General features: G+C 41.2%; 1 protein-coding gene across 4 annotated transcripts in view; it reads right to left on the bottom strand.

Moving 5' to 3' along the window:
* QSER1 (glutamine and serine rich 1) overlaps positions 1–27,172 on the bottom strand; it is an 82,422-nt gene extending 55,250 nt beyond the window's left edge. For 2 of the 4 annotated variants that reach the window (XM_086677729.1, XM_086677730.1), the window contains exon 1: positions 26,686–27,172. In XM_086677729.1, coding sequence (XP_086533855.1) covers positions 26,686–26,876 — 191 coding nt within the window. In that variant the 5' untranslated portion in view covers positions 26,877–27,172. Of the gene's footprint in view, positions 1–24,854; positions 26,431–26,685 lie in introns of those variants that run through there. The other 2 variants (XM_086677732.1, XM_086677731.1) reach the window with 2 other exon arrangements.
* Between the last annotated feature and the right edge of the window lie 648 nt (positions 27,173–27,820).

The following is a 27,820-nucleotide window of genomic DNA, read 5'->3' on the forward strand; positions in this document are numbered from 1 at the left end:
ATTTTTACTTTTACTTTTAGAGAGAGAGAGAGAGAGAGAGAGGAAGGGAGGGAGCGGGTGAGGGACAGAGGCAGAGGGAGAGAATTCCAAGCAGGCTCCACACTCAGCATGGAGCCCAGGGTGACCCTGGGAACCCAGGCACCCCAGGATCTCATATTTTACCTTCAAGGGAATCAAAAGCCTCTAAAGAATTTTAATCAGAGTTAAACAATTAAATTTGTATTTTAAAAGAGTGGTTTTTAACCAGGGGTGCCCATTAGCATCATCTGGTAGTTGTTGTTGTTCTTGTTGTTTTTCCTCCAAAATATACCTTTCCAGTTCTCACTTCCAGAAGTTATTTATTAATAGTTCTGAGACAGGACTCTGTAAGTCACTTTGAAAAACTCTTAAAGCAATTCTGCCATGTACTAGCAGTAAGAATCACTGTGTTAGAAAGACGATCTGATAAGCAGTGTGAAGAACAGAGGAAGCCTGTGGGGCACCTGGATGGCTCAATCAGTTAAGTGTCCAATTCTTGGATGCTCAAGTGATGATCTCACAGTTTGTGAGATTGAGCCCAGTGTGGGCACTGCCAGTGAAGAGCCTGCTTGGGATTCTCTCTCTCCCTCTTACTGCCCCTCTCCAGCATATGCTCTCTCTCAAAATAAACAAGCAAGCAAACAAACAAACAAAAAGGACAGAGAAAGCCTGAAAGCAGGAAAGCCAAGATTCTACTGCAGAAATCCAAGTAAAAGGCTGTAAAGACAGAACAGTGGCCGCAGATAGACATTTGAGAACTCTTAAAAACAAACAGAACTGACAAGGTTTGGCCAACAAAGATTTGTGGGAAAAGTCAGAGGAATCATGAATGATAGTGAACCACCCATAAGGCTGAACAAATCCAACTGGAAGAGTTCAATTCTGGATGCATTAAGTTTGAGGTGAGGTGTTTGTTCTTAAGAGATAGAATGAGGAATAATCAAAAGTGGACTAATGAGGGGTGCCTGGATAGCTCAGTGGTTTAGCACCAACTTCAGCTCAGGTCATGATCCCATGGTTCGTGAGTTCAAGCCCCATGTTGGGCTCTGTGCTGACAGCTCAGAGGCCGGGGCCTGCTTTGGATCCTGAGTCTTCCTATCTCTCTGCCCCTCCCCCACTTGTGCTCTGTCCCTCTCAAACATAAAATAAACATAAAAAAAAATTTTTTTTAAAGCAGACTAATGAACATTCCCATTTAAGACCCAGCAAAGAAATCCGAGATGAAAATAAAAAATTGGGAATCATTACCAGTTGGGTATTTTTTAAGTCATGAAAGTGGGTGAAAATGCCCAAGAGTGTCTTACATGAGAAACAGGCTGAGGACAGAAGCTATGGGGATACTGCTTTTGGAGGATATAGTGATCAGGAAAAAGTCTCCACAATATTAAACTATTCCTGTGCCAAACCAGAGGAAGAGAAGAGAAAAGTTATGCAAAGGCCTGAAGTAGGTAAGAGTTTGCTATTATAGAGAAGCTGAAAGAAGACTAACATGCTTTGAGTGTACTGAGGGAAGGGGACTGTAGCAGGAGCCTTATTTACCTGGAGGGTTAACAGGCGGCCATGTAAAAGCCTTGTGGGCATGGTAAAGTTTGGATTTTATTCCAAGTGCAATGGAATGAGAGTACCTAAATACATTTTTACAAGGTAACACTGGCTGCTGCTTCAAAACTCCCTCAGTTCTCAAACTAAAATTGAAAGCAAAGGGAATCCTAAAATCAAATACACCTTTCAGTGTCAACTCCTACCCTCATATACACATTTCTTCCCAAATAGCTCCAAGTTTCACTAAAAGTTGCTTTAAAAATTAATGTTAAGGGATGAAGAGTTTAATGAATTTGGCTATGAACTGCTGAATAATTCCATTGTAATGTCCTTTAGTTGTAAAAAACAATGAAAATAACAGAGTTGTTGATGAGAAAACATAATCCTTTCCTTTGTACTCAACTTTGTAGAAAATCATAGAAGAGACAAATCTATGGGTTAAAAATGATGAACTTTCCAGGGTATCATTGGTTATAATTAAAAGGATAATCACAAATATTGACAAGAATGTGGAGAAACAGACCCCTATACATTGCTGGTGGGAATGTAAAATTGTATAGCCACCTTAGAAAACAATTTAGCAGTTTTTCAGAATGTTCAACACAGAATATCCAGAAGACCCAACAATTCCACTCCTAGGTGGAAAACAAAACATATGTTCAAATACTTTCATGCAAATGTTCACAGCAGCATTATTCACAAGAGTCAAAAAGTGAAAACAACCCATATATACAACAACTACTGAACGGATAAACAAAATGAGCTATGTCTATGCAATGGAATAACTACTCTGCTGTAAGTACTTATAGTACTGATTGATATATGCTACAACATGGATGAATCTCTAAAACAGTATGCTTAGTCAAAAAATCCAGAAACAAAGGAACATGCATTTTATTATTCCATTTATATGAAATGCCCAGAAAAGGCAAATCTAAAGAGACAGAAAATGGTATTAATGGTTACCAAGGGCTAGATAGGGGTGAAAATGGGAAGTGATTACAAATGGGCACAAGGTTTCTTTTTGGGGTAATGAAAAGGTTTGAAGATTAGATTGTTATGACACTGTAGTGATGTAAATATACTAAAAATCACTGTACACTTAATATAGGAGAAATTCATGGTGAGTAAATTAAATCTCAATAAAGCTGTTAATTTAAAAAAAGGGGGGGGGGCTAGGGCATCTGGGCGGCTCAGTCCATTTAGTGTCTGACTCATGATTTCAGCTCAGATCACGATCTCGTGGTTTGTGGGTTCAAGCCCCACATGAGGCTCCATGCTGATAGTGCAGAGCCTGCTTGGAATTCTCTCTCTGCCCCTTCCCTACTCGTGCTTTCTCTCAAAATAAACTAAGAAAAACTTTTTTTAAAAAAGGGCTGGAAGAGTCAAATGGCTTAGATTCACTATCTCTAAGGGGACCTTGAGCAATGTATTTACAGCTTCTCCGAGCCTTCATTTGCTCATTAAAAAAAATTTTTTAAGTTTATTTATTTATTTTTGAGAGAGAGACAGAGGCAGAGGGGGAGACAGAGAGAATCCCAAGCAGGCTCTGCACCATCAGCGTGGGAGAGCCCAATGTGGGGCTTGAACCCACAAGCTGCGAGCTCATGAGTTGAAATCAAGAGTTGTATGCTTAACCGACCGAGCCACCCAGGCACCCCTCATTTGCTCATTTGCACAAGTAACTCCTATTCATTGCATCACCTTGGTTCATTCGGGGCCATTAGAAGTATGTTCTGCAGAACATCAGAGGGCAAATGAAAGGAGTCTGAGTATTATTTTTGTTTTAATTTTAAGTTTATTTATTTATTTTGAGAGAGACAGACACAGTACAAGTTGGGGAGGGGCAGAAAGAGAGGAAGAGAGAGAATCCCAAGCAAGCTCCATGCTGTCAGTGCAGAGCCCAACACAGGGCTCAAACTCAAGAACCATGAGATCATGACCTGAGCTGAAACTGAGAGTCAGATGCTTAACCTACTGAGCCACCCAGGCGCCCCAGAAGTCTGAGTATTATTTGTTCATTCCCTCCATCACAACCATGGTTCCAGCCAAGCCGCATCCCTCTACAATTACAGCTAAGTCTGGACTCCAATAACTTGTTGCCCTGCCCCTTCATGGGCCTAAAAGTGGCTTCACACTGCTGCAACTCATTCAAAATCTCATTATCCTTATTTTGGTTCCTTAACCCTGCCCTCCAACTATAAACTGGGCCTCATTAATATGAGGCCTCAGATGAATGAAAGGAACAAAATTATGTTTTAGGCAGGGCCCTTAACTGATAATTGGTGTAAAGGAAGTGCAATTGGTACTTTGTACCAAGTTATTGTCAAATCAAGTATGATTTCTTGAAATAAGTAAATTTGTTTTCGCTGTTATATACATCTTTAATGATCTTTACCAAAACAATCCTGCTTCGTTTTATACAAACGATAATACTAAATAAAGTCGGCTAAAAGGTGTTTTTGTTTTCACTAAGAAGGTGAAAGGTATGGTATTTCCTGCCTAGGTGGAGTGGTAGAGCATATTCACTAATCAGTCTATCAGTTCCAAACACTATTCACACAGAGAGACAGATTTTGGCATTTGTAACAGATGCCCAAGAAAAACGATGCCAAAGTCAAGGCTATGAAGAGTTTCCGTCTGTTGTTCTGTCAGGAAATAAATGAAATGTGATGGTGATGTGGCATATGCTTGGCTATATTCATAACAAGAGACACCAAGGCCTGGATTGGACACAATTCCAAAATTCCATTTCATCATCTTCCTTTTTTATCTCTGTCATCACCTGCATTACTGACCTTTCCTTTCAACAAAGACAAAATTTTCAGATCCAACTTTTCCCACCTCCAGTATTTTTCTAGAGCACTTTTCTTTTAGAAGAAATACATCTGTACAGCTACATGCAAAAGAATGAAACTGGACCACTTTCTTAGGCCGTACATAAAAATAAACTCAAAATAGATTAAATAAATATTAAGATCTGAATCCATAAAACTGAAAGAAAACAAAGACAGTAAACTTTTTGACATCAGCCTTAGCAATATTTTTCTGGATCTGTCTCCTTAAGTAAGAAAACAAAAGCAAAAATAAGCAACTGGGACTATATCAAGCCAATAAGCTTTTGCACAGCAAAGGAAACCATCAACAAAATGAAAAGGCAACCTACTGACTGGAAGAAGATATTTGCAAATGATATCTCCAATAAGGGGTTAATACCCAAAATGTATAAAGAACTCATACAACCTAACACCAAAAAACCAAACAATCCAATCAGAAAATGAACAGAGGATCTTAACATTTTCCCAAAGAAGACATATAAACGGACAACAGACACATGAAAAGATGCTCGACATCACTAATCATCAGGGAAATGCATACCAAAATCACAATGAGATTATCACCTCATACGAGTCAGAATGGCTAGAATTAAAAAGACAAGAAATAACTAATGGTGAGGATGTGGAGAAAGGGAACCCTCATGTGCGACTGGTAGGAATGAAAACTGGTGCAGCCACATGGAGGAGGTTCTTCAAGAAATTTAAAATATCATACAATCTAGTATGACAATTACTAGTCTAGTCTAGTAATGACAATCTATGACAAGAAATGTCATACAATCTAGTAATTCTACTTCCAGGTATTTACCCAAAGAAAACTAAAACACTAATTAGAAAAGATATATGCACCCCTATGTTTACTGCAGTATTATTTACAACAGCCAAGATATGGAAGTAACCTAAGTGTCCATCCACAGATGAATGGAAAAAGATGTGGTATTCAGCCATAAAAAAGAATATCTTCCCATTTGCAACAACATGGATACTAAGTGAAAGAAGTCAGACAGATACCATATTTTACTTATATGTGGCATCTAAAAACAAAACAAACACAAAACAGAAACAGGTTCATAAACACAGAGAATTGGTAGTTGCCAAAGGGGAAGGGGTGAAATAGGTGAAGAGGATTAAATAGGTACAAACTTCCAGTTATAAATAAATACACCACAGTGATGACCAAAATAGCATAGGGAATACACTCAATAATACTACAATAACTTTGTATAGGGACAGATGGTAACTATACTTATCATGGTGAACATCTCATAATGTACGTAATTGTCAAATCACTATGTTGTACACCTGAAACTCATATAATAATATAGGTCAACTATACTTGAATTAAATTTTTTTTTAATTTAAAAAAACCCAAGGGAAAAAACCCAAATACATCTGTCAAAGCCAATTAATTTGTAATTCAAATTGTTGCAATGTATTAACTACCTGTAATTTCCAGACATTAACATACTCATTTAAGAAGTAGACAAAAATGGTCATGTGGGTTTTCATGATTATCTTTCATTTCAGGCTCTAAAGAAATTATTAAAAATGAACTACTATATAGTTGATTATTTCTCATAACACATAACAGAGTTCAAATTTCCATAATTCAATTGTATAGGTGCTATGAAATGTTTTTTTATTTTAGCTTCTTCATTGTATCTTGTGGCCCAGTTCCCTTACCAAATTAAACTTCTTCCTTTTATGAGAAACTAGTACAGCTGAATTTTTACTGTGTCACAATTTTGTTCACTATTATTCATGTGATCTAGGATTTCTGGCATTAGGTAAGTCAAGTCTGTCTAATATACATTCATCATGGCAATTCACATTTATACACTAGATTTCTAGACATTTATACACCTTTGGTTTAATATAAGAACCTAATAATGTTTTGGAGCAGAAAAAAGATTCCCAGGTGAGTCAAAATCCAAAGTTATTCACCTTGATACTCAGTATGCTGTTTTTTTGTTCTCTAGAAATTTTAATATAAATTAATCAGAAATCATCTATAAGCTCACTACTTCTGCTTTCTTAAGGAAATTTCCAGAAATTTATAAGCCCACTGACCAAATAGACTGGCTTAAAATATCCTATATAGTGAAGTTATGTTAAAAAAATTTTTTAAACCTTTATCTTTCAGAGACACACTATGGTTGAAAGAGATACATACATGTCCTGAAATTTACTTTGAAAAAATACAAAACAAATAAAAGTAGGGAGAGAAAGTAGTTGGAGGTATATATGAAACAAAATTAACCATGCAGGGGGGCACCTGGGTGGCCCAGTCATTTAAGCGGTTGACTCTTGGTTTCGGCTCAGGTTACCATCTCTCAATTCGTAGGTTTGAGCCTTGTACCATGTCGAGCTCCACGATATTAACTTGGGATTCTCTCTCTCTCTCTCTCTCTCTCTCTCTCCCCTCTCTCTCTCTCTCTCTCTCTCTCTCTCTCTCTCCCTCTCCCTAAAAATGAATAAATAGGGGCGCCTGGGTGGCTCAGTCAGTTGAGCATCGGACTTCGGCTCAGGTCATGATCTCAAGGCTTGTGAGTTCGAGTCCCGTCGGGCTCTGCGCTGACAGCTCAGAGCCTAGAGCCTGCTTTGGATTCCGTGTCCCTCTCTCGCTCTGCTCCTTCCCTGCTCATGCTCTGTCTGCCTCTCTCTCTCTCTCTCAAGAATAAATAAATCATTAAAAAAATGTTTTTAATGAATAAACGTAAAAAAAAAGATTAACCATGTATTAAAGTTTTTAAAGCTGGCTATGAATATGTAGGGTTTGTTGTACCATTCTCTCTAAATGTGTTTGGTTGAAAATTTTCCTTAATAAAAATGTTATTGTCTGTAGTAGAAAAATAAACTTCCAAGTAGCTAATTTATGTTCTGGATTTCTGGTTCACAACAATGATTAATGCAAAGTAAGAAATTATAATGAACATTAAAGAAAAGGTATATACCCTATTTTTAAACAACAGGTAAAAACAATTTCTTAATTTACAAACCTACTATCTTAAAATTTCTGATAAACATATCTGTTAAGTGTGAATAACATTCATACTCACTCCAAAGTATACTTTATGAAGATGATGCTAAGCTGACCATAATAAGGTACACAATAGATCAAGATTAACTAGCTGATATACTAGACTAGCTCTTATTTAATTTTTTTAAAGTTTATTTATTTATTTTGAAAGAGCACAAGCAGGGGAGGGGCACAGAGATTTGCTTTTGTTTAAAAAGAAAGTAATACAAAGATATTAACCAATGATTGACTAAATGCACCATTCTATTTAAATCCTCTATCCTTCCAAATCATTCACACTTTTATTTTGACATTATTCCACTAGACCCTTAGTGGCTCTGGGCAAATCAACTTAGTCTAATGTCTGTTTAACTGAGGAGAGTACCAGCTGCTTTACCAGAGTAATACTCATTTTGCAGTCTGCTCAGTATGAGAAATGTTTGAAAATGTTAAGCCATCTAATTTAAGCAGATCCAAGCAAAAGTATTTTAGCTTATCCACATTTTTGTGTTTGTCATGCTTCACTGGGTCAGACAAATCTGGTCTCAAGTTATTTAAATAGGATCAGTGATCACACAGTAATGAGAATGAAGTCATATGAAAATTTCATTATTTTATGTTTAGCTACACCCCATAAATGCTGACAGGTTTACCAACATAGGACAAGCTACATGGTCAGTATTGCTAAAGAATCTTAAACTTATGGATGTCAAATTTCAACTCTGAATATGAGATAACAAGTCAAAGCCGAATATATGCCAACATTAAATATATTCTTTAGTAAATCAATATTTATTGAAGTTATTATATGACAGATACATGGCCAAAAAAAAAACTGCTCAATGTAGACGGTCAAGAAACCACCAAGTTAATGAAGATGGACCAACAAGAAGACCAGAGAAATATTTAACATCAAGGATTGATAAGTGCTATGTAGAAACTTCAAGCAAGGTACTAGGCTATACAGTGATGGGGGTGGGGGTACACCCTTCCATTGAGGGTACTAGAAGAGCAGGCCTCTAGCAACGTGATGTTTTGAGCTGAATAAATTGAAGGAGAAAGCCATGCAGATTATCAGAGGGAAGACTGGTCTTAGCGGAGAAACAGCCCAAAGACCCCATGGTAAGGGCATACCTACTACTGTTTAAGAAACAATGAAAAATATGTTTCATTCAAAGATAAAACAAGAGGGCAAGGGAGAATCTGAGGTCATGTTCTACAAAAAATGAAAGGTAAACAAGCCTGTGTCCTCCCATTTACCTCTTCATATTATGCAATATGTACACACATATTAGCATACAGCTAGCACACTGGTTAACAAATGCTTACTGTTGACCAAAATGAAAAGAGAATTGATTGCAACTGCAAAGGCCTCTGCTGGTCTGAGTGAAAATAAGGAAACTGATCAGAGCATCCCTGTAACAAGAAGTCATCTAGCATGTTGCTAAAAATGAAAACAGCAGTCAGTAGCAGCAACCAAGGATAAACACATAACAAAGAAATGCTTTTTTTGTAAGCAAGCTTAGCAAAGGAGTAGGCAATTAAAAAAAAAAACAACACAGAAACATGTAGTCATATTTGAATTAGTGCACAAAAAAGAAAACAAAACCAAAACACCCTTTTTGACGTACTATTCTCAATGTAAAATATTTCTTCTCTTTTCAAAAGATTACCATGTTCAAGTCCTTGTTCAAATATCACTATTTCAATTAGCCTGCCCAGTCCAAACTATTTAATCCACACTGCCTCACAACCCACCTTCCATTCCTCCTTACCCCATGTTTTCTTGTTCTTGTGTCACCTCCAAACATACTAGATAATTTAGTTATGTTTATTATTTATCATCTGTCTCACTCCACATACTCCAGTGTAAATTAAATTCCAGGGCAGGCATCCTGGTTTTGTTCACTGATATATCCCAAACTCCCCAGTATTTAATATATGAGTGGTGCTTGGTAAATATCTCTGAAATTCCCATACCTTATGGCAACCATTCAATCTGATATAAACTCATGTGTCCAAGTTTTCTTCAAGAACTTTTTGTGAAAGTATGCTGTGGAAAAATTATTCTAATTTTTAAAATAACTGAGAAAGCATAACCTTCCAGCATACATGTTAACTTCCAAGAGATTCAATATTCTTGTTAAAAGTCTCCCATCACTAATGGCTCTGACTTCTTTTCATTTGCCAATTCGACTTCATCCTAAACCCCCACCCCTCTCAAAAGTTTTCCCTGAGGGATGAACACCCTGTGATTAACAGCACACTGATAATAAATCCTGTCTCTGCCACTGACCAGCAGTGTGAATTTGAACAAGTTAACAGTTCTTTGCTTTAGTTCCCTTGTCTGTAAAATGGGCTAATAGGACCTATTGCACAGACTTGTGAAAATTAAATGAGGTAACATAAATATCAGAACAGTGCCTAGCACAGGGTAGATATTCAACAAATGCTACTTATCACCAACAGCTTACGTTCAGTTCTCAGCCATCTACTCTTCATTCTCAGAAATATTAATCTCTAATTGTCTTCTACTGTTGTCTTCTACACAAATGTCTATTCAGACTCCTATATTAACTTTTCTGGTCTTGTTGGCTGAGGACAAATACTTTGTTTTTAAGCAGAGACAATGCCAAGAAGCCAAGGATGATAAGATGACAAACAACATTAGCATCACATAGAAATGAAAATTATTGGGCTTCACCCCAGACCTACTGATTCAGAAATTCTAGGTCTAGGCCCAGCAACCTATGTTTCAACAAGCCCTCTGGGTGATCTGAAGGACTCGTAAATTGGAAAACCACTGATCTAGGGTAAGATCATGTCAGGGAGGGGAATTATCAGACTTGTTTCTGCCATCAGACATTTGCACGAGCCCTTTCGTCAAATCTTGGGGAAATACTAATTCCTCGGGTAGGACATTTTCTTTATTTGCTTATCTGATCTCCCACCCCAAGAATATTAACTCCACAAGACTTTATATTTGTCTGTCTTAATTGTCCGTCTTAATTGCCTAGAACTCCCAATAAGCCTAGAGGAGGTGTATGGTGTATTTGCTGACCAAAATGAATGAACATCTCTACTTGTTTTTATTGCACCATTCTTCTTCCAGTCACCAGAAAAAGGTCAGTACTTCCTTTTGCTTACCTTTTAACACATACCCTTTCAACAATCTCAGGCAATTTTATCTTGAATGTCTCATACCCACCTCTTCCTTTCTACACCCTCTGTGATGGTCAATTTTATGTGTCAGCTAGACTGGCCATAGAGAGCCCAAATTATGCACACATTATTTCTGGGTGTGTCTGTAAGACTGTTTTCTGGGTGAGGGGCACCTGGGTGGCTCAGTTGGTTGAGCGTCTGACTTCAGCTCAGGTCATGATCTCCTGGTTCGGGAGTTCAAGCCCACTGGCTCACTGCTATCAGCCTGTCAGTGCGGAGCCTGCTTCAGATCCTCTGTTCCCCTCTCTCTGCCCCTCCCCCACTGGGGCTCTCTCAAAAAATAAATATAAAAAAAAAAAAGTGTTTCTGGGTAAGATTAGCATTTGAATCCATGGAGTCAGTAGAGGAGATAGCCCCTCTCAATATAGGTGGGAATCATCCAAACCACTGAGAGCCTAAATACAACAAAAGGTAGAGGAAGGAGGAATTTGTACCTTTTTTCCTGCTTGAGCTGGGACATCTTGTCTCATTTCCTCCTGCCCTTGAACTGGGATTTATACCATGGGCTCCCCTGGTTCTCAGGCCTTACAACTCAGACTGAATTATACCATCAGCTCTCCTGGGTCTCCAGACTGCAGACAGCAGATCACGAGACTTCTCAGCCTCCATAATTGCATGAGCCAATTCCTCATGATAAATTTGCATTATATATATAAATCTCCATTTATATATACTTGTGTGTGTGTATTCATTCTATTGGTTCTCTTTCTCTGGAAAACATCTGACCAATACAGATTTTGGTACCAAGACTGGTTACAGAGGAAGAGAATTTTAAGGATGAGTTTTCTAAAATGGTCCTAGGGTTTCCGCAATTGGCTCTCTAATCTGATTAGAGTTAAAGTTTCCAGTTGTAAAGAGCAATGATAGTCCATGGCATGAACTCTATTTTATAGAGATATGCAAAATATCTGCACTGGATATTCCTCATCATCCCCTTATAAGCAGCAAGGAGCTAAATGACTCTGTATGTGATACTTTCAAACCTTTTTGGAAAACTAATGAATATGACATTGGCTGGTTGCTCCTAATGTCACTGGACAAAGTGGTAAAAAGAGAGGATGAGCTCAGTGATTCAAATTCCCAGCTCTAGTGCAGTAAATGACCTAAGAGCTTCTAGGTGTTCCTGAAGGAGATCCTTACCTCCTGTAGCCACTGGGCTGAAATGGCTGAAAGTCCATGTAGAACCTCATCTTGTGGTAGAATTACAACACAAGTTGAACTCTCAGCGTCACAGGGCGGCTACTGTTAAAGTGAGGGCACTGATTGGGAAAGAAGAATGAGATCCTGCAGGTTGGGATGGCGAGATGTGGAAAGATCTGATGGAGCTGGAGACACTGGGCCTCTAAATTCTTACCAGTCTTCTTTACTGGTGGAAGAGGTTTCCCCACCCGCAGTAGAAGCATCCTCTCTACCTCCATCTGATGGGATTAATTCTGCACTGCCTGATGAATCTATAATGGTTTCCCCTGAGGCACTTGCTATGTAAGACAATGCTGATTCTCCTCAGGACCCATCCCTACCACCTCTCTGTGTTTCTAGACCCATAACTAGACTGAAGTCCCAACTGGCCCCTAAAGGTGAGGCACAATGTGTCAGGTCCAGGATGAAGTATGTTACAGTCTAAAAGAAATACTTGGATTTCTAACTTATATAGACAAAAATCTGAGGACCATGTATGGGAATGGGCATGTGTGTGGATCTAACGGTGGAAGAAACATGGTTTGATCAGGCCAAATTTATTGACATGGGCTCACTAAGCAGAGATTCTGCATTTAATGCCACAGCTTAGGGAGCTGGAAAAGGCTCTAGCATTTTGGCTGGTTAGCTGAAAAATGGACTAAAAGGCAGCCAGCCACCAGGAGCAAACTGGAAATGCCCACATGCCTTGGTTTAATGTAGAAGAAATGATTCAAAGTCTTATGGAGATTAGAATGTTCCAGTAGGTTTGTCAAGACCTACTTCCCCACATTGGGAAGGTCCAGAAGACATACTTTTCAGCAATACTGTGAGGAATAAATTTGTGAAGGGAATCCTGGCATCTGTGGAGTGCTCTGTGACCACCCATCTCTGTGGGCCAAACCTCACTGTAGAAACTGTAGTCAATTAACCTAAATACAATGAGTATAATTAGACTCCAGGGTAGCAGGGGCCAAGAGTCAATCAACTACAAAAGGCAAGGTGGACATGGTTACTGTAATGGACAGCAGACTCAAAGCAGCAATCTGAATAGTCTGAATCACTTAGATCTTTGATGTTGATTATGGTGTTCCTTGAAAGTAAAACAGACAGGAAGCCAACCAAATTCTTAATCTACATAAGCACAAAATTTCTAGGTCAAGTGAACAAAAGCCTAATTCAAATAATAAAAAAGCCCTTAAGTCAATTCCCAGACTTGAACCAGACTGCAGACTCAGAATTTTTTTTTAAGTTTTTTAAAGTTTTATTTATTTTGAGAGAGACAAAACGTGTGTGTGAGTTGGGGAGGGGCAGAGAGAATACCAAGCAGGCTCAGCACTGCCAGCACAGGGCCCCACGTGGTGCTTGATCTCATAAACTGTGAGATCATGATCTGAACTGAAACCAAGAGTCAGACACTTTAACCAACTGAGCCACCCAGGGGCCCCAGACTCAGAAGTCTTTGAATAAAGAGGCCAAGTCCCCATGAGGGAGGACCGCAGTACATTACTGAAAATGTATACTGTTAATCTTTCTCTCAGCCTTCTCCAAAGGGACCTATGTATGTATTGCCTTTTACCAGGGTAACTGTATACTGGAGAAAAGGAAATAATGTCAGACCTTTCAGGAACTACTGGATGTGGGCTATAACCTGACGCTAATTCCAGGAGACCCAAAACATCACTGTAGCCCAGTAGTCAAGAGTAGGGGCTTGGGGCGCCTGGTGGCTCAGTCGGTTAAGCATCCAACTTCAGCTCAGGCCATGATCTCACAGTTCGTGGGTTCGAGCCCCATGTCGGACTCTGTGCAGACAGCTCAGAGCCTACAGCCTGCTCCTGATTCTGTGTCTGCCTCTCTCTGCACCTCCGCCACTCACACTGTCTCTCTCTCTCTCACACAAAAAAATAAACGTGAAAAAAAAATTTTTTTTTAAAAAAAGAGTAGGGGCTTATGGAGGTCAGGTTCAAGTTCATCTCACATGGGTCTAGTGGGTCCTTGAACTCATTCTATGGTTATTTTCCCAGGTTGAGAATGCATCATTGGAATGACATACTTAGCAGCTCACAGAATCCCCACACTGATTCCCTGACCTGTGGTGTGAGGGTTATTATAGAGGATAAGGCCTAGTGGACACCATTAGAATTGCTTCTACCTCAAAAAAAATTAAACCAAAAGCAATACTAAATCCTCAGAGGGGCTGCAGGGATTGGTGCTACCAAGGCAAGGATTTGAATGATGCAGGGGTGGTGATTTCCACCGTATCTCCATTCATATGTATTTGGCCTATACAGAAGGTTGATGGGTCTTGGAAAATGACAGCAGATTGCTATGTTTAACCAGGTGGCAAATCCAACTGTAGCTTCTGTACCAGACGTGGTTTCATTGCTTGAGCAAATTATTACACATTCCCTAGTGCCTGGTATGCAGCTATGGATCTGGCAAATTCCTTTTTCTTCATACCTGTCCATAAGCAGTTTGCTTTCAGCTGGCAATGCCAGCGATACACTTTTACTGTCTTACCTCAGGGCTATATTGATTCGGTAGCTCTACGTCATAATTTACTCTGCACAGATCTTGATCACCTTGCATTGATAATATTATGGTGATTAGACAAACTGAACAAGATGTAGCAAATACTCTAGACTTACTGGTAAGACATTTATATATCACTGGGTGGAAAATACAAAATTCTACTTCAGTGAAATTCTAGTAGTCCAGTGGTATGGGATATGTTGAAATATCCTTACTGAGGTGATGGATAGGTTTTTTGTCTCTGGGCTTCATACAACTAAGAAGGATGCATGAGATGTACCCAGTGGGACTTGGAGGCAACATATTCCTTACTAGGGTGTGTGTTATTCTGGCCCATTTACTGGGTGACCCAAAAAAGTGCTGGTTTTGAGTGACAAGAAAGGATGTGTAACAGGCCCAGGCCGCTGTGCAAGCTATTCTGCCACTTGGGCCATAAAAGCCAACAGATCCATTGGTTCTTGAAGTGTCAGTAACAGATAGGGCTGCTATTTAGAACTTTTGGCAGGCCCTTTTCGGTGAATTACAGCCATAGATCTTTAGGATTTGGAGCAAGGCCCTGCCATCATCTATAGATAACTACTCTCTTTTTTGAAAAACTGCTCTTGACCTGCTACTGGTCCTCAACAGAAACTGAACATTTAACCATGGGACCCCAAGTTACCACAGGACCTAAGATACCTATCATAAACTGGGTGTTATCTGATCCACCAAGCCATAAAGATGGATATGCACAGCAATACTCTATCATCAAATGGACATAGTACATAGCCTATCAGGCCCAAGCAGGCCCTGAAGGGAAAAGTTACATTAAAAAGTAGTCTGGGTGGCTTAATCGGTTGGGCATTCAACTCCAGCTAGGGTCATGATCTTGTGGTTCGTGAGTTCGAGCCCCACATGGGCCTCTGTGCTGACAGCTTGGAGCCTGGAGCCTGCTTTGGATTATGTATCTCCCTCTCTCTCTGCCCCTCTTCCACTTGCACTCTCTCTTTCAAAAATAAACAAAAACAGGGGCGCCTGGGTGGCTCAGTCAGTTAAGCGGCCGACTTCAGCTCAGGTCATGATCTCACGGTCTGTGACTTCGAGCCCTATGTCAGGCTCTGTGCTGACAGCTCAGAGCCTGGAGCCTGCTTCGGAGTCTGTCTCCCTCTCTCTCTGCCCCTCCCCCACTTTTGTGCGCGTGCACGCGCTCGCGCTCTCTCTCTCTCAAAAATAAATAACCAAAAAAAAAAAAAAAAGTAGCCCAGGGGCACCTGGCTGGCTCAGTCAGCAGAGCATGTGACTCTTGATCTCAGGGTTGTAGGTTCAAGCCCCACCTTGGGTATAGAGATTACTTAAAAATAAAACCTTAAAAAAAAAAAAAAAAAGAAAAAAAGAAAAAAAAAAAGAAAACAAGTGGCTGAAATCCCATGGTCCCCATTCCTGTTACTCTGCCTTCTCTCTCCCAGCCTATACCCTTACAATCCATTGAAAGAGGAAGAAAAGACTTAGGCCTGGTTTACCTATTTGTAAGATATGTAAGCACTAGCTAAAGGAGACAGCTGCTGCGCTACAGTCCCTTTCTGGGATATCCCTGAAGAACAGTGGTAAAGGGAAATCTTCCTGGTAGGCAGAACATCAAGCAGAGTACCCGGATGTCCATTTTCCTTGAAAACAGAAATGGCCAGAAGAGCAATTATATATTGATTCAGGTGCTGCAGCCAATGGTTCGGCTGGATGGCCTGGGACTTGAAAGGAACATAACTGGAAAATTGCTGACAAAGAAAGTATATGGATACACACCTGAATGGGCAAAAAAATCGAAGATTTGTTTTCTGTGTGAATGTTTACCAAAAGGTGACCTTAACAGAGGAGGATTTTAATCATTGAGTGGATAGAATGACCTGGTCTGTGGATATCAGAGAACATTCTTCACCAGCCACTCTGGGCTAATGAACAAAGTGGCCATGGTGGCAGGGACGGATGTTATGCATGGGGTCAGCAACATGCACTTCCACATGTTAAGACTGACGTGGTTATGGCCACTGCTGAGTGACCAATCTGCCAGCAACAGATAACAACACTGAGCCCTTGATATGGTACCATTCCGCAGGGTGATCAGCTACTGGTGACAGGTTGATTACACTGAACAGCTTCCATTATGGAAGGGGCAACACTTTGTTGTTGCTTGAATAGATACTTACTCTGGATGTGGATTTCTGCCACAACTATCATCTGTGGACTTATGGAATGCCAATGCCTGATCCACCATTATGGTATTCCAACACAGAATTCCTTCTGATGAAGGAATTCACTTCACAGCAAAAGAAGTGCAACAGTGGGCCCATTCTTATGGAATTCACTGGTTTTACCATGTATCCCATCATCCTGAAGCAGCTGGCTTGATGGAATGGTGGAATGGCCTCTTGAAGACTATTTAAGCACCAACTAGGACTGGGGCACCTTGAGGACTGGGGCAAGGTTCTCTAGAACTCTGTATATGTTCTGAATCATCATCCTGTTGCCTAGTATTGTTTTCATGGGCCTAGGAATCAAGGGAGAGAATGGGAGTGTCACCACTCATTAACATCCTTAGTGAACCACTAAGTGAAACTCCCTGTTTCAGTGACTTTATGCTCTGCTGGCCTGGAGGTCTAAGATCCAGCAGGAAAAATGCTTCATTAGGAGACCCAACAATGATTCTACTGGACTGGAAGTTAAGACTGCCACTCGGCCACTTTGGGCTTCTCATGCCTCTGAATCAACAGACAAAAAAAGGAATTCCTACTCTACCAAGGGGAAATTGAAATACTCTGCAACGCAAGCAATGATGAGTATGTGTGGAATACAGGAAGTCCCTTAAGGTGATGCTCAAGTATTACCATGCCCTGTGATTAAAGTCAACGGAAAACTAAAACAACTAAGTCCAAACAGGACCATAATGGTACAGGCCCTTTAGAAATGAAGGTTGGGTCACCCGACCAGGTAAAGAACCACAGGCAGCTGAGATACTTGCTGAAGGCAAACAGAATGGGTAGTGGAAGAGGTAGTTATAATACTAGCTATGAGTATATAATCAGCTAAAGAAACAGGACTATAATTGTCATGAGTATTTCCTCCTTATTTTGCTTATGTTTTTGTGTCCATGTATATTTGTTTTCTTTCCTCTTATTTCCTTATCATGTGACATAAGATGTACTGATTTTCTATCACAGTACTTAAGTATTATTAATTTTACATCACAGTATTTAAGTTATAGGATATCAAGGAGAAGAATAAACATCACTCAAGGACTTAATCTTCTCTCCTGGGGAAGGGACTGGCAGGTTTTCAGTTGTACACAGGATAGTTGTATCCTGCTAGAAAAAATTATGATCTTATTGTTATCTTTATATGGAGATTAAGTACAGATTAAACAGATGCCTACAGGTGTAAAGATGACAAGGTCACCTTCACTGGCCACTAGGTACCCAGATTAAGCATGTTTCTGCCTCCTTTTCCCCAGAAATAAACTGCCCCCTGTTTCCTGCCTCACTGTGTGAGTTGGGACATCTCATTTTCTCCAGCCCTCACACTGGGATTTATGTCATGGGCTCCCCTCGTTCTCAAGCCTTAGGACTCAGACTGAATTACACAACAGGCCTTCTTTGTCTCCAGACTGCAAAGAATAGAGCATGGAGCTTTTCAGCCTCCATAATCGTGTGAGACTATTCCTCATAATAAATCATACATGGATAGATACCACAATTATCATATATACATACATATACTCCATCCACATCCATTACAAATCATATATTTCTCTGGAGAACCTTGACTAATACAACCTCCCTCTTGTCTGGACTGATGAATTGCCTCTCATTTGGTATCTGTGTTATACCTATGCCAATTTAAAAAAAAATTATTTTAGAGAGAGAGCAAGTGAGTTGGGGAGAGGGCAGAGGGAAAGAGAGAGAGAATCCCAAGTAGGCTCCATGCTCGGCACGGAGCCCAACACGGGGCTCCATCCCACAACCCTGGACCTGAGCTGATATCAAGAGTTGGATGCGCAACTGACTGAGTCAGCCAGGTGTCCCTACCTCTGCCAATTCTAATGCATTATGTACTTAACTGAGAAAATAATACTACAACACTTATTTGCTCATATCATCATCACCCTTCTCAAAAACCTTTCAAAACTTCCTATTGAGATGTATAGACTATACTCCATAGTCTGTCATCAAAGCTGTCCAAGTCTAGCACTAATACACTGTGGTAGAGTGTTACTCTGCTGACCTCCCCAATGAAACACACCTTTGTATAGTCTTTCTCCCATAACTCTACACTGGGCCCAGAACTGCTTTGACCGTAAGTGATGCTATGTCAGTTTAAGGATCAGCCCTTAACTGGTCTGATTCCATTTCCTCCTTTTAAAATTTTTTTTCTTTAATGTTTATGTTTATATTTGAGAGAGGTGGGGGGGGAGAGAATGAGCAGGGAAGGGGCAGAGAGTGAGGGAGACAGAATCTGAAGCAGGCTCCAGGCTTGATGCTATCAGCACAGAGCCTGACGCGGGGCTCAAACCCATGAGCAGTGAGATCATTACCTGAGCTGAAGTCAGACACTTAACTGACTGAGCCACTGAGGCACCCCCACTTCATGCTCATCCCTTATTCTATTCATGCAACATTAACAATAATTCACGTCAGATGTATGTAATATACCTGACAAGGCTTCCATGATCCCCTTGAACTTTATATAATTTTTCCTTCTAAGTCCCCAAAGCATTTTGGTAACACTTAAAAAGAAACAAATATTCTGCTTAGTACTACAGGGCTTCAATTCATTTGCTGAATGTTTAGTAGACACTTATAACGTGCCTGCCAGACATTGTCCTAAGTGCTGACAATAAAGCTAATATTCTAGGGGTGCCTGGGTGGCTCAGTCGGTTAAGTGTCCGACTTCAACTCAGGTCATGATCTCTGTTTCACATTCTCTGTCTCCCTCTCTCTCTGCCCCTTCCTAACTCGTGCTCTGTCTCTCTCTCAAAAATAAACATTAAAAAAAAATTTTTTTTTAAACTAATATTCTATATAGTTCAGAATGTGGATGCCATTCTAAACAATTTTCTGAGTTATTTCATTTAATTTTCAAGAACTCTGGAAAGTATGCTCATTTTGGGGTACCTGGGTGGTTCAGTTGGTTAAGCATCTGACTTCGGCTCAGGTCATGATCTTGTAGTTTGTGGGTTTGAGCCTCATGCCGGTGTCTGTGCTGACAGCTCAGAGCCTGGAGCCTGCCACATTCTGTGTCTCCCTCTTTCTCTGCCCCTCCCCTGCTCATGCTCGCTCATGCTCTCTCTCTCACTCTCGCAAAAAGAAATAAACATTAAAAATTTTTTTCAAAAATGCTCGTTTTATACAAGGAACTCAGGCACAGAGAGATTAAGAAACTTATTTAAGATCATAGTGCAAGTGGAGTCAAAATAGAATCCCAAAAATTCTGACTTCAGAGTTTATGCTATCAACCACTACTCCAAGCTGCCTTCTACAGAGGTGAACAAGACAGACAAGATCTCTGTCCTCATGGAATATACATTCTATTAGTGGTAGTTAGTGGGATGAAGAAAGGGTAGTAACAATACATATAATTCTACAAAACTACTTCAGACAGTGATAATGCTATGAAGAAAACAAAACTCTATGATATGATGCAATGATGAGAGGTTACTTTAGATAGTGCAGAGAAGGCCTTTATGAGGCCTGGGTGAAGACCTGGGTGTCCAGAAGAAGCAACAAAGCGGAAGACCTGTGAAAAGAATACCAGATAAAGAGAACAGCCAGCGCAAAATTCCTAGGGCACAAATAATCTTAACATGTTTCAGGAACAGACATAAAGCCAGCATGGCTGAAGGATGGTAGGGGGAGTAGAATAATGAGGTTGGAGAATTAGCTGAGGCTCAGATCACACAGGGCCTTGTAGGCCATGATAAAGACGTTGGATTTTCCTCTAACAATGGAAGGTTTTAAGCAGGGTCACAACATTACCTGATTTGTATTTTGCAATGTTAACTGGCTGTTGCATGTTTAATAAACTCTAGAAGGCTAAAGTGGAAACAAGGAAAGCAATACGAGACACTCATAGTCCTGTGGGAAATTATGGATATGGAGATCAAACCAACAGGATTTACCGAGGGGATGAATATGGGCGGAAAGAAATGAATCACAGGTGGCTCCAGTCTTTTGGGCCAGCACTACTAAGCAAGTGATCTTATTTACTGAGGTTGGGAAGGTTAAAGGAGGACCAGTAGGGCATAGGGTGATAACCATGTTTTGGATATAGTATGTTTGAAATACCTACTCAATACCCAAGTGGAGATGATGCGGAGGCACCGTTGTAACTAGATATGAATATAGAAATATAAATTTGAAAGTTAAATGATGTGTATGGCAACTTCACCCAGGATAAGTGAGGAGAGAAGGAAAAAGTCTGGAACTCCAAGCCCCTGGGCACTTCAACATTTAGAAACCAAGCAGAGAGGCAGCAAGTGATATTATCCTGTTTCCTCTTTGGATCACAAGTTCTTTGAAAGGCAAAGCAGTGTCTTTTTCTTTTTTTTTTTTTTTGGTAGCCTATAGAACTTAGCTCAGTAACAGAAACTCAAAGATGCTCAATACATTTTAATGAATGCACAAATGAATGATTTCTCAAGTTTTCACTGAAGAAATATATAATACCTGGGATAAAGCAATAGTGTCTCATGCACTTTGGGCACTCAAATATTTGTTTAATGAATGGAAAAAAAACTTGGACTAAGTTTTGCTAGATACAGTTTAGTATTCATTGTTCCAGAGAGCATAGCAAGGAAACGTAGAAAACAAGCAGCAGCCCACATCCTCACTTCTAACCAATGATAATCACAAATGTCCTAAGCCCTTTGTCTTGGTTCCTACTACAGGGTCAAGGAGTAGAAGCTGCAGCAGGAAGGAAAGGGCTTCCAATTCCCAAACTAACTCAAGAGTTCAGGCTTTTGTGTCATAAATATGTATTAAGCACCACCTATATGCCAGACACTAGAGTGAGTACTAGATACATAGCAGTACACAAAACTGTCCCTCAAAGAACTTGCATTCTAAAGAGGAAGGTATCTATTACATAAATAGCATATAAGTATATGATATTTCTAAGAATTATATTAAAGTACACTAAAATACAGTGTGAAAACATATATACCATTGCACAAAACAACATGGGACAGAGGTTGGAAGGCAGTGAGTCTCTGACATAAATACCTTAAGAAGTCAGGTAAAGAGGGAGGGAAAGAGTGAGTTGTCTAAGTGGAGGTAACAGCATGTATGAAAGTTTTAAGGTAGGAAGGAATTTAGAACGGCCCAAGGAATTTAAAATGGACCAGTAAATGCAGGGCCATATACATTGTTTATATAAATTTTAAAAACTTGATCCTAAGATGCAGGAGTAACCATGGAAAGGTTTTATAAAGCAGAGGGGCAACATAATCAAACTAGCAAATTTATGTTTAAAAAAAAAAAATCAGTCTGAATTCTCTAAGAGTTAACTGAAGGAAGAAAAGGTTCAAGATTGTTTAGTTTGGAGGAGACTGCAGTTATTGTGAAAAATAATGGTGGCTTGGATCAGGGTGGAGCAGTAGAAGGGAAAGGAGTAGAAAGAAGTAGACAATTTCAAGATATATTTAAGAGATTAAAAAAAAAGCAGGAGGGATTGGTGACTAAGCACACACAAGTCCCAGGTTGACCTGGGTAACTATATGGACAAAAGTGTGACTTCCTAAGACAGGCCTCATTAGAGAAGCAGAGGTGAAATAGGTGGGGACAGCAGGAGTTCATCACTAAATGGTCCTTATATACCCAAGTAAAAGCTCAGAGAGGTAGTTGGTTATGTGATTAGGTGATCAGAACAGGTTTGTGCCTTAGACATATACATAGGCATCTCCAGAGATGGTATTTAAAGTCATAGGCATGGAGCACCTGGGTGGCTAAGTCAGTCAAGCACCTGACTCTTGGTTTTAGCTCAGGTCAAGATCTCACAGTTTGTGGGGTTGAGCCCTACATCAGGCTCTGCACTGACAGTGTGGGCCTGCTTTGGATTCTCTCTAACCCTCCCCAGCTCATTCTCTCTCTCTCTCAAAAATAAATAAATAAACTTAAAAAAACAAAAGTCATAGCATGGATGTAATTATCCTCAGGAGAAAGCACAAGAAATTGTATCAGTTCAAAGTCCTGAGCAAGTGACACGTAGAGATCAGAAGAGGAAGAATTAATGAAGAACAGGGAAAAGCAGTGGGTTAGAAAGGTAAGAGGAAAACCAGCAAAGTAGAGTGCTATGAAAGTAAAAGAAAGCATGTTTCAGGGCGCCTGGGTGGCTCAGTCAGATGGGCGACTGACTGCGGCTCAGATCATGATCTCATGGTCCATAGGTTCAAGATCCGCATTGCTTTGTACTGACAGCTCAGAGCCTGGAGCCTGCTTCAGATTCTGTGTCTCCTTCTCTCTCTCTGCCCCTCCCTTGCTCACACTCTGTCTCTCTCAAAAATAAACATTTAAAAGAATAAAAAAAAAAAAGCACATTTCCCTTGGGAAAAAAAGGTCAACAGTGACATGAACACTGAAATAAGGATACTAATGATGGTAGGTTTCTAGGCCAGCTATAAAAGCTCATTTAACCCATAATATAGGCAGATTACATTGTTAGACTATCTTACCATGAAGTAGTCCAATATAGTAATATAACATGCAGGCTCCACATCCACAATGCCCAGGTTTAAATCCCAGCTCCCCTATTTACTAGGTGCCTATAAATATATTACACTTAATTATACTTTGACTTAGTTATACTTAATGCCTCTATGCCTTAGTTTCCTCATTCATAAAAGGTAAAAATAATACCTACCTCAGAGGATTAAGATTAAGCATGTTTGTGTGTGTGTTTTGTGTATGCATGCACATATGCATCACTTAAAACAGTAACTAGCACAAATTAGCTCAGTAAATATATCTATTATTATTTACAACATGGTCTCTATGAGAAAATACTTTGTGAATAACAAAAGTTTGTTTGAAATAACCCTTCACTAATTTGGGATTGTCTCTACTCATAAATTGTGATCTTACAAGATCTTTTCCCAAAAGCCTTGAGAGAAACTCTAGATTTAAAACTTACCCCAAAAGTCCTCAAGATAGCTGACCAGTTTTAGAGAAGCTAATTATTTTTCTGGTTTTTGGAGGGGTACTTATCCCTACTCATTACACATTCTATACGATCAGAAAGAACTTACGTATCAGGAAATTTTAAAAACTGGTGGCAAAAAAATAGACTGTTTCAAGTGACAAAATTACAAAAACAGATATAAACCTACTTTAAACAAAGCATTTTTATTTAGTCACTTTCTGGTACATATTCAAATACAAACATATCTATCATCACTATGATGGAAACAGCCTCTTGATGTTCTGTACATGATATAAATAACAGGTAGAGAAAAGGCAGCAGGTATGCAGCTTCCTGATGATCATCTTATTTCCAAAAGGTATACAAAGGTATTTAAGACAGCCCCACAAAAGTATTTCCAAATGCATGGTGATAGGCAAAGATATAGTCATTCAGTCCCTAAAACTAACGAAGAACACACCAAAAAAAAATGGAGATTTATAGGACCAATTTTTATCCCTGAATTTCCCATTTACTTAGCACGTATTTCAGATATATTCAGAAATATTCAGAAAACCCTCTATACACCCTAAGATAAATGGTTGGAGTTTCCCATTAGCTCTTTATTTTTTAATTGTAAAACAAGAGAAATACCTCGTATCTGATGGAGCTGTTATACCAAAAAAGTATTATTTCAAAGTAATGAAAAATTGTTTACCACGTTCTTTCCCATCAACTGATGAAAATGTTCCATCTCAGGACCAAGCAAAGACACAAAGTAGGATGTTAGATCCCATGTCAGTAACAACTGAATGTCATTACCATCTGTTCACTTCTGAATAGGTTACTGGAAACAAGGTGACAGACTAATTCTTTATGGATAAGTATCCATATATCATTACACTAGTACTCATTTGCACCTTCAAGAAGAAACTGCCGCAAAGGGGAACAAAAACATTCAACTGATATATGAATTATGAAAAAGCTTTTAAAAATGTTATAAAAATATGAATAGGCTTCTAAAAATGCAGAATAGCTAAAGACTTACAGGCCATATTTCAGATTCAGTATTTTCTATATAACTGAAATGAAAGAGGACATTGCACAATTTGAAGAATAAAATGAGGTACAATTAAGAAGTGTGCGTAGCCCTGTACAGATGGCCTGATCCTAACACAAGATGTTAACAAAGCAAGTTGGTGGGGGAGGGGGAAAACCTGCATGTTCTATGCTAAAATTTAGTTGACTCCACCCCCAAAATACATATTTTTAAAGGGGGGGGGGGCTTAGCATTTAAGAATCAATAACTTCCAAAAAACAGAAAATAAATCTCTTTTAGATTACGTGTCCCAAATGAATCTACTTACTGTTTGCAAATGTGTTTGGGAAGTCATTCTTTGTTACTGTGATAAATAACATTTGGAAAATATGACAAGTAGATTTTAGTTTCTTGCCTCAGAAGTATTCTGCTAAAAGAAATAACAGAAATAACTAGGTAGAAATTGTTCCATTTACCTAATACTTTTAATTTAAAACATAAAAAATGATACACAAATACCTATCATTACTGTTTACTGAAGAGAAAGTAATTTTAATTTGTAAATTATCGTACTCAATGCAAAAGCCACTTGAAAAACGATAGTAAAATTAGCATCAAAAAAATGGGAAAAGTGCCAAACATTTTTCATAAAACTCCTTGAAATGTCTTAATTGTATATAATACAAAGTTATGACTATTTCTGAAAAGTTTCAATTATTTAGCTCCAAATTGGCACATCACATTATTTTTTAAATCCCAGCTCTTTTAAACAAAGGACCTAAAATTTCCTAAGAAAGCTTATTTCCCTTTTCTTGAACCAAATTTTTCTCATTCTCTCAGAATAATCCCGAGGTAGTATTTAAGACAAAAGACCAGCTACTCTTCACACATTATTTTCCAAATCACGAACGTGGAACTTTGATAAAAACAAAGAAGATAATCTAGAACAGTGTAATATATAAAGTAAAAAAAAGTTCACTTCTGTTGTGACAATAGTGAAGAAATCTGATGAGATCATAAAGCCACGAAGCTTCCTGTTGGTAGCTGAGGATGAAGTCATTAGCAACCCAGGATTCCCTGGTCCTTGTAATCAGAAGCTGCACCTACCAGATTCTGCATTGTTCGGCAGAGGTGGCTTTAAAACACCCCGCTCCCGAATCGTCCAAAGCAGACCACGCCTTCCAGTTATCATTCAAATGGACCATTTCAAAGTGTGGCACTACTACACATTTCCCGCGAGCTTAAATATCTAGTAAGAGTCAACATTTTAGATTCTCTTGGTCATGATGGAGCAAAGATGAACTCTTGAACCGAACCCCACTCTACATAATGAACCGGGGTTTCAGAAGCCGAGATGGAGAAGCATGCTTCTGTTCTTCAACCTTTATGGCCTTCGCTGACCCCCCGCTCCAATTTCTTCCCAACTCTTAGTCTCCCCAAGATACAGAAGGCAAAAAAGATCCCTTACTTCCTGCTGTTGTTAAAAGGGGAGGAAACCCAACAGTAACTTTGAACGCGTGGAAGAGAAATAGCTTAGTCTTGGCCACCACCGCAAACATATGTCACCCAGCCCCTTCGCAGCTTTCGCGCCCCTCCAGGCCCTCTCCCGGGCCCCCACGCCCCAGGGGTTCTCCCGCAATCCAGCCCTCCCGGGTCTCCCAATGTCAGAGACACAGCTCGACGCCTCTTCCTCTCGCGCCTCCCCCACCCTCACATTGCCGGGGTCCCCAACCACATTGTCCATTCCAATACAATGGAATGTCACTGCCCGGAACTCCTCAGAGCCCCCCTCGGCCCCCCGGAGCCAGTCCCGGGTCTCCCTGATCGCCGAGTTCAGGCACGAACCCAAACTTCACCATGTGAGAGAGCCCAAGACCCGCGAGGTGACGGAGACCCACGACTCCCGCCCAGCCCTCCCTTTTACTCATAGTCCCCGAGCAGCCCCGGGCAAGAATCCTGCACTGGGCGCCCCCACCCACCCCAAGACCACCTCATAGGAGTCATCAGCAGCCTCTCCCGACGCGGGCATGGGCTAGGAGAAGAGTGGAAGGCTCTCCGCCCGGCCCGGACCCCTGGGCGGCGCTGCACAGGAGCGAAGGCCCCAAACGCATCCCCGGCCTTTCCTGGCCCACGACGACCCCGCCGCCCACCCTCCCTACCTGGCCTTGAGGCTGGGGCTGCTGCCGCTGCTGCAGCTGCTGCTGGCGGCGGCGGCGGCCGCGGCTCGGGGTTCGTAGGCCCAGGCGGGGGCGGGGGGTGGTGCGGCGGCGCTGGCGGTGGCGGGGGCGGCGGGGGGCGCGGGCGGCGGCGGCGGGTCCGCGAAGCCGGAGGTCGCGTAGTTCCTGTCCATCGTGGGGGTTGCGTAGGGAGGGCGGGCAGCAGTGGGGGCTCCTCTAGGGCCCAGTGTGAGGGGGGCGGGAGGGGAGGGAGGGGGCGGGGGGAGGAAGAGGAGGAGGAGGCGGCGGCGGAGGGAGCTGCCCCCTCACATGGCCCCGGCGGGAGGACGGGCGGAGGGCGCGCTGGCCGGTCTCTGCCGGGGGAACCCAGGCCGCGGCGCGCCGCGAGGCCCCAGCTGGGCGTCAGGGAAGCAGCGGCATCCGCGGCCGGGACTCACGGCGGCGGCGGCGGCCGCTTCGCCCCATGTTGGTGGATTTCCCAGGATGCACCTCCCGCCCCCCTCCGCCCCACGGCCTCGCCCCGCCTCCCCTCGGCGCCCCGCGCTCGCAGCTCGCGGGCCAGACGGGCGGCCCGCGAGGCCTCTGCCGCCACCGGCCGCCTCTCTCAGGCCAGCCGGGGCGGAGAAGGCTCGAGGCCTGCCGGCCCAGCCGGCTTCGGGGACTCGGAGGGCTGCCCGCCAGCGGTAGCCAACGGGCCGCGGACTTCCCGCCCTCTGCTGCTCCAAGGGGAGCTGTCCACGCTCGCCGCGTCCCGCGTGGGAAGGGGCCGAGCCTGCAGTTCTCCTAGCGCGAGGGAGGGGAAATTGAGCGGAAACCCAGCGTAGGTGCTACAAAGGGGGAGGCTTGTCAACGCTTTGCCTGGAGTTCGTTATTTGACCCTTCGAGTTATTTTCAGTGTCTCAAATACTCAGTTCCCACATCGCGATTTCTTTCTCTGCTCCCAGTCCCAAACCAGAAACAGCTGAGCGGGCTGTTTTACAGTTCCGTTTACTCCCTTCCTGCACAAAGCTTGCTGGGCTAGAGGACCCTTTTCCTGTTGTTAGGGGAGATTTATATTCAAAGAGATTCAAATTCAAACGTATTATTTTCCAATCCTCGTTGAAAAGACCTTTCCCAG

This window comes from Puma concolor, chromosome D1 (assembly GCF_028749965.1).
Source record: "Puma concolor isolate L17-30 chromosome D1, mPumCon1.1.hap2, whole genome shotgun sequence".
NCBI lineage: Eukaryota > Metazoa > Chordata > Mammalia > Carnivora > Felidae > Puma > Puma concolor.